This window comes from Malurus melanocephalus, unplaced genomic scaffold (assembly GCF_030028575.1).
Source record: "Malurus melanocephalus ecotype Western Australia unplaced genomic scaffold, MMel_1.1 scaffold_848, whole genome shotgun sequence".
Lineage (NCBI taxonomy): Eukaryota > Metazoa > Chordata > Aves > Passeriformes > Maluridae > Malurus > Malurus melanocephalus.
Window position 1 is genome coordinate 45,004 of NW_026624080.1, and position 7,964 is coordinate 52,967.

The 7,964-nt window shown below is 64.3% G+C and overlaps 1 protein-coding gene across 3 annotated transcripts in view; it reads left to right on the plus strand.

Annotated features, from left to right (window-relative positions):
* DCAKD (dephospho-CoA kinase domain containing) overlaps positions 1 to 1,119 on the plus strand; it is a 9,351-nt gene extending 8,232 nt beyond the window's left edge. For all 3 annotated transcript variants that reach the window (XM_057385605.1, XM_057385607.1, XM_057385606.1), the window contains exon 6: positions 61 to 1,119. In XM_057385605.1, coding sequence (XP_057241588.1) covers positions 61 to 346 — 286 coding nt within the window. In that variant the 3' untranslated portion in view covers positions 347 to 1,119. The remainder of the gene's footprint in view (positions 1 to 60) is intronic.
* Positions 1,120 to 7,964: the final 6,845 nt, after the last annotated feature.

Below are 7,964 nucleotides of genomic sequence, written 5' to 3' on the forward strand. Positions count from 1 at the left end.
AGGAAGGCAGATCCCCTGTTCCCTCCCAGCCCCAGCTCAGCCCCGTGCTCTGCCCGGCAGTGATCCCCAGACGCAGCTGGCACGGCTGATGAAGAGGAACGGTTTGGGCATTGCCGAGGCCGAAGCTCGGATCAGCTGCCAGCTGCCCCTGGACGAGAAGCGCAAGTGGGCGACCCACGTCATCGACAACTCCGGGGACCGGGAGAGCACGCGCCGGCAGGTCCTGCAGCTGCACGCCCGCCTCGAGGATTCCCTGCATTTCCTCTGGGCACGGCTGGCCGTGGGCACGGCTGTGGCTGGGCTTGGAGGGCTGGTGTTCCTCCTCCTCCGGCATTTCATCTCTTAATTCACCTTTTCTCTTAGTCAGGGAAGGGGCCTGAATTTCCCCGTTTGAAAAGGGCAGTGAAAGGCCACCTCTGTTAATGAGCTTTGCCAGCTGAATGCAGACAGCGGCGTGAGGCGTCTCCTTGCACACTTCCCAAGGTGAAGGCAGCCAGAGGTTCTTTCAGGCACGTTCTCCCTGCTCAAGTTCTCACCCACCAGCTGTGCCTGAGGGATGAGGCCCCTGTCCACTCTGTGGTGGGACTTCAGTGAGTTGAGGCACTTTAATCTGGGACMATTTCACTTTAATCTGGGACAATCACTTTAATTGGGTATAATCACACTTTCATGTCTTCCAGGATAATCTCCTCCCTGGGGGTGGGTGGYTTCTCAGGCCCTGTCACTGCCTGCAGTGTCCCCAGGATGATCCCTCATAGCTCAGCCCTCCTAATCCAAATTTAGACTTGGGATTTCCCCCCTCTTTCATGTTGATTTACTGGAAAYGGGTTGAATCAGTGAGGGGGAGGACAGCACCTCACTCACAAGAATCGGGTTCAGCTGGCTGCTCCTCCCTCCTACCCTCTCTTTYTGTGGCCATCACTCATGGGTCACCYTTGGCTTTGGATCTGAGGGTCTGACCCACCCCRGAGCAGGCTGAGACCGGGCTCTACCTCGTCCAAACTCATTTCCTGCTGTTTGAGCTTCCTTCGGCGCCGGTTTCCCGGTGGGAGAGCCGAGCCTGGGCGAAGCGGGTGCCGGCTCTTCTCTTTTGTTTTAATAAAGCACCGAACAGCAGCTGCTCCGCATCCCGCGGCTGCTCCCGCGGCTCTTCCCAGCCCGCTCCCAGCTTGTTCCTATGCCGGGGCACGGCTGCGCTCTGTAAAGTTCAGCACATGCAGGAAGAGCTGCCGGGCGCTCCTGCTTTTCCCAGTAAACATCCCTGAGCTGCTCCAGGAGCTGCTTGGARCATCAGCCTTGCTGGAACCTTCCTGGGGAGGCTGCGGCTCAGTGTTGGCTCTGGGCACCCCACAGAGTGGGTCTGGCTTCCTGGGATGTGATCCCGGACCTGCTGTGGTTCTCTGTRGCAGCACATTCCCCTTTGGGTATCCCTGTCCCCACGGGGTGGGTCTGACTTCTTGGGATGTGATCCTGGACMTGCTGTGGTTCTCTGTGGCAGCACATTCCCCTTTTGTGTATCCTGTCCCCACTGTCACCCCTTGTCCCACACACTTTGAGAAAGGTGGGTGCTGCCAGCCCCTGGTCACCTTCTCCCTGCACACAGTGATCCCTGGGATCCTCCGGGATGCTCCTTCCCTCTTGTCTGTGCTTGGTCGTGTGAGCCAGTGTCCTGCCTGTCCCCTGTGCCATCCTTTAAGCACAGGGACCTTCTCAGGGTGTCCCCAGCCAGCACGTGCCCCTTTTTGGGGCCAGGCACTCTTCTACCCCACCCTCCCCTGACCCCCACCGCACACCCGCAGGTCCCGTGTCTCACCCACCTGGTGGTCCCTCTGCAGCCCCAAGGAGCATCCCTGAGCTGGAGTGCCCACCCTGGCTACGCCAACTCTTCCAGCTGCGCTGGGGGGCCGTACCCGAGCGCTGACCCCTCCCTGCTCTGAGTGCTCCGTAATTGCGCGGTGCCGCCGGAGTCCCTCGCAGCCAGCCATAAATCAGGGCCGAGCGGCATTTCTCGGCCGAGATAAGCGCCAGTTCCGCCTCCCTCCCGCCCGCCTCCGCGATAAATGGGGCCGGGGGTGGAAGGAGGGAGCGAGACGGGGCCGTAATCGCATTTGGTGCTTCGCTCTCGCCCGGCTGACGTTTGCCCGSCGCTAACGAGTTTAGCGGGGCCGAGGGAGCGAGCGGGGCATGGCGAGGCACAGGGCTGCCCAGGGCGCTGGCGTGGCTGGGGGAGCTGGTGTGGGTGCMAACCCCGACAGCCCCAGGCGTTGGCACCCACGGGGAAAGGGCTCTGGAGCTCGGCCATGGAGCTGTGCCCGTGGGAGCTGTGTGGTGCCCGTTCATGGGAGCTGCCCCATCCCCAGTCCCACTCCTGCCCATCCCAGCCCTCAGCCAAACCCCCTTGGGGACAAGCCCATGGCCACCTGTGTCCGTGGGAATGGAGCCTCAGCCAACCCCGGCCGGTGACAGATGGCTCAGCTCCCTGGGCGGGGTGGCATCGGCGATCGTGGCCATGGAGGTGGCCTGGAGGACACCCTGGCTGAGACCCTGCACTCGTGGCACAGGTTCTGCTCCCTGAGCGGGCTCCACATGGGCTCCCAGAGCCCCTGGGTGCTGCACCACGGCCCCGGCCCGGCGCTGAGGCCGCCCCAGCTCGCCGCACGTCCCGCCATCGATCGCGGAGCAGCCGCCACCGCCACCGCCACCGCGGGCCCGCGCCCACCCAGCAGAGCCGGGCCCGCGCCGCGAAGCCAAATATTTGACTGTGCAAATTGGCGGCCGGATCGATTCTGCTGCGGCTGGYGGGGGCTGGTGACAGACGGACACTCCCCGCTCCTCCTGCACCCCTGTGCGAGCTAGAGGAGCCCTACCTGGAGCAGTCCCTTCCCCAGTGCACCTCCTTCCTGGTGCACCCCCTCCCCTCTGCACCCCTTCSTCAGAGCATCCCCTTCCCCAGTGCACCCCCTCCCTGCAGATCCCCTTCCTCAAAGCATCGCCTTCCTCAAAGCATCGCCTTCCTCAGTGCATCCCCTTCCCCAGTGCAGCCCCTCCCCGCTGCACCCCTTCGTCAGAGCATCCCGTTCCCCAGTGCATCCCCTTCCCCAGTGCACCCCCTTCCTGGCGCACCCCCTCTCTGCTGCACCCCTTCCCCAGAGCATCCCCTTCCCCAGTGCACCCCATTCCCGAAACCTCCCATTTTTGGAGCACCTCATCCTTGGAGTACCCCCTCCATAGTGAACCCCTCCCTCCGTGCACCCCTCCCTGCCCCTTCTTCAGAGCACCCCCTTCCCTGGTGTACGTCATTCCTGGAGCCCCCTCTTCCTTGGAGCATCCACCATGGGACACCCGCTGGGGCAGGTGGAGGGTGGGGACAGATGTCACCCCACGAGGCTGCAGGTCAGGGTGATGTCCCCCAGTGGGGAATGTCCCCAGGTGTGAGCTGGGTGGGCGCCTCAATACACACAAGGGGGGACAAGCCGGGGGACCCCAGTGTAGTGTCACTACATGGCACTGGTGTCACGGCATGGCATTTGTTGTCGCTGCACGGTCCCCGGGGTGTGGCACAGTGTCAGTGTCACTGCACACCTCCCTGGGGTGTCACACAGTGTCACCGCGGCTGCACAGCCCCACTCGTGTCACAACAGAGCTGTCGCGCAGCCCTGCGGTGTTGCACAGCCTCACTGTTGCTCCCTGGGGTGTCACATGGTGTCACTGTCACCGCGCTGTGCACAGGGTGTCACTGTCACTATGGGACCGCCGGGTGCCACGCAGTGTCACTGCAGCTCCCGTGGATTGTCACACAGAGTCACCGTCAGTGCCTGGTGCTGGGGCTGTCACACAGTGCTATGTCACCGCGTGGCCCACGGCGTGTCACCCATTGTCACCGTCACTGCCGGCCCGCAGTGTATCGCCCAGTGTCACTGTCACTGCATGGCCCACTGGGTGTCACCCAYTGTCACCGTCACTGCACAGCCTGGGGTGCCACACACCGTCACCGTGCAGGATACRCCCCGGTGCCACCTCCTGCACCCCCATCGCTGGCACCCACTGTCACTGCGCACCCCCCCCGTGTCACACCCTGTCCCCACCGGCCGTGGGCACCCTTGGGACAACACGTCTGGTCCCAACAGCCCAAGTCCCCGCTACTCCCACCCATGTCCCCCTGGCGGAGGGGACATGTCCCCGAGCCCGTCCCCGCCGGCAGCRATGCGGCCGTCACCTCCAGCACTCACCGCTGGCGCTAATTAACTGCCGGTGTTGGCAGCCCTTAATTGCCGCGCGGTGGGAGKGTGACGGGCCCCGCCGTGTCCGTAATGAGAGGCAGTGACGGGGACAGGGACGGGGAATGTGCCACCCACACCTTGCYCGCCTGCAGCCCGCGGCCGGGCTCCCCCCGCGCCGGGCAAGGGACAGCGCCTGCCGCTGGCCTGGGACACGCTGGGATGTCGCTGTCCCCGGGGCCAGCGCTGACCCAGCTCTCTGGCCAGCTCGCCAGCCCCTGGATCAGCTGGCCGGCCACCGGCCAACTGGCTGGACAGGCAGACAGACAGCTGGGAGGGCAACCAGTCTGGTGCTCTACTGGCCAGCCAGCCAATCCATGAGCCAACCAGGCAATCAGTCAGCCAGCTGGCCACCTAGCCAAGCAACCGACCAGCCAGCCAGCCCACTCCTCAAACATCCAGCTAGGTGCCCAACCAGCCAGCGAGCCAGTTGGCCACCAACCACTCAGCTTGCCAACCAGCCATCCAGTTGTCCTTCAAGGCCACCAGACAGTTGGCCAAGCCACTAGTCAGTCCTGTGGCTAGTCCAGCAGCCACCTGGCCAGCTCCAGGGCCATCACCTCGGGTTGGTACCCTGGGGCCTTCTCTCACTCCCACTTTGATCCATGCTGGAGCTACACCTGCCCTGCCTGCCCACAGCTGAGTGTCCCCTTCATGGCCCCTTCCGGAGCCCATCCTGGGGACACAGTGGGACTTTAGGGACAGCATCCAAACACATCAGGGGCAGCCTGCAAACGGCCGCTCCCTCCCCAGGCTCATCATCATGAACCGACATTGGGCTCCTTGGTTGTGTCCAGCTCTGTGTCCTAATTCCAGCTGAGCCCACCCGGGCTGAGCCACAGCTGTGGGACCAGGTGGCAGGTTTGGGGACACAATGTCCCTGTCCCCTTGGACAAGCGTGGTCCTGTGGGCAGCGTCTGCCACAACGCCGGGAAGGGAAACTGAGGCACGGCATGGCTGCCCCACGAGCCCCCTGCCCTGGCCCAACCACCCTCACCCTTCCCCAAATCCTCCGTGAGTTCCTCAGTGAGCAGRAGGTGGGGGGCACAGCCACCCCCGGCCAAACCTGCGCCCCTGGAGCGTTGATTGTCCCCCTCCCCACCGGCAGCGTCCCCAGCATGGCCCAGCCGCCCCCGCGCCGCGCTGCCAAAGCAAACAGCCGAGGGCTCGGCTGCCATCGATTCTGCGGGAGCTGCTGTTTGCTTAACCTTTGCAGAGGAGCGGCGGGCGTCGAGCGGAGCCGCAGCCACCGCCACCGCCGCAGCCACCGCCGCCACTGCTGTCACCACAGCCACTGCTGTCACCACAGCCACTGCTGCACCCACCGCCACCACTGCTGTCACCACAGCCACTGCTGTCACCACAGCCACTGCTGCAGCCACCGCTGCCACTGCTGTCACCACAGCCACTGCTGTCACCACAGCCACTGCTGCACCCACCGCYGCCACTGCTGTCACCACAGCCACTGCTGTCACCACAGCCACTGCTGCAGCCACCGCTGCCACTGCTGTCACCACAGCCACTGCTGTCACCACAGCCACTGCTGCAGCCACCGCTGCCACTGCTGTCACCACCACTGCTGCTGCCACCGCTGCCACTGCAACCACTGCAGCCATTGCCACAGCAGCTGCAGTCACCACTGCCTCGCAACCTCGGGAGCCACCACCACAACAGCTGCAGCCACCGCTGTCACCACAACCACTGCAGCCACTGCCCCAACCACTGCAGCCATGACAGCCACTGTTGTCACCACTGCAGCCCCTACTGCAGCCATCACCACAGCCACTGTGACCACCACTGCAACCACTGGAGTCACCGCTGTCACTGGAATCACTGCTGCCACCACTGCTACCACAGTCACCACAACAACTGCAGCCACTGCTGCCACCACTCCTGCCACCTCCCAGCTTTGTCCCTTTCCCAGCTCCTGCACTCCCAAACGTGTGGCCCCTTGGAGCTTTGCCCTCTGTGCCCAGGTGGATGGAGGGGCATCCCTGCTGCACCTCYTCTCCATGCAGGGTTTGGGGACAGGGACAGGGAGCACCTCAGAGGCTYCAGCCAGTGTCACCTGGGGTGTCATAAGCTCCCCACACAGTGCTGCTGTCCCAGGGCAGTRTTAAAGCTGTCCTGGCTCTGCAGCYAGGMGGTAGGGCCATGGCATGGGGACATGGTGGCYGAGGGTGGTGGCTGTGCCATGGGGACACAATGTCCTGTGGCAACAAGGTGACCCAGGACTGTGTCCCCACCATGAGGGATGGTAGCCAGGACCAGGGATGTCCCCTGACCCTCCAGGCGAGAAGAGTGCCCGGATGCAAACGGGATGGGCCTGTCCCACCAYKGTCACGGGCTGCGTGAGTCACCACCAGCACGGGGACAGGGTGTCCCCACCACGGTCACCCCGTCCCCACGCAGAGCCCCCTGCCCACCCGGGCCACCCCGTCCCCGTGCTGGTGGTGACTCACRCAGCCCGTGACCTCGCAAGGCGTATTTTTAGGCACTTGTTAAAACAGAAAGATAACGAGGAATGAGGCGGGGGGGCACAAAAATGATTGAGTAAAGAACCAGGGAAGCAGCTGGTGACATAATGGTGACAACTTTGAAGGGGGGGACACTGTTCTGCCAACACCCCCACCCCAAAATACTCTCCCCCTCCCCAGCCTTGTTAAGCCCCCAGGAATAATTGCCTCCTTAAAGGCAGCTAATTGATTTCTGCTCGTTGATTAAAGCCTCTGCAGGAGCCGGGGGACATGCGGGGGCGATCGATGGCTGTCAAGCGTCCCCTCTTTTGGGGCGGGGGTGGGGCTTGTCCCCCGTGTGTCCCCTGCTCTTGGGGCCATTGCACAGGCATGAAGGTGATGAGGGGATGCACCCCCAGGGTGTTTTTTTGGGGCAGGGGGGAATGATGATCCCATGGACTTCAACACCAACGTTGATGCTCCCTCGGTGTTGTCACCCCGGGCCACCGAAGCGCCGTGGCGGGCGGCACTGGGAGCGGCCCCGGGCTGCTCTACGCTTCTGTGGCCGTGTCCCCCTCCCCCGTCCCCGCGTCCTTCGCTCACCCCCGGCGCTGGCGGCGCCTGTCACTTGCCATCGCGTCCTGCTGTCCCCGCCGAGGCTGATGGAGATGGCAGGCGACGGAGCGGGCGCAGCCGCGTGTCCCCGTGTCATGAGCCCGCCGGTGCTCGGCCCCCGGGGACGGCTCTCTTGCGTGGCCCGGCCATGCCCGCGGTGGCACCCGCGGGTGCCCCATTGTCACCGCGCCCTTTGCCACCGGCGGTGACATCCCGTCCCACAGACCCACGGCTGACCGCCATGGATGCTTGGCCACGTGGGTGTCACCTGGGCTGTCCCGAAGTGTGGTCCCTCGTGGAAGGGGAAATTGAGGTAGAGAGAAGGGGCGGCCCTGGGCACCATCCCCCGTGGGTGTTCTTCTGTGGGGACACAGGTGACGGGATCCAGGAGTGTCCCCTGCTCCACGGGGACGCTCGGAGTGCTCGGGGTCGAGGGTGGCATGCCGTGGGGACAGGGCGTGGCTCGGGTGACCACGCGGGGCCGGGGCCACCGAGAGGTCCCGAGCTGTTTTAGGGGAGGGTCAGTGGGGCAGCCGGGGCCGATCCCACCTCCCTGCCTCAGTTTCCCTCCTCCGGAGAGCGGAGGATCGAGGGTGGGCGGGGTGGGGGCGTTCTC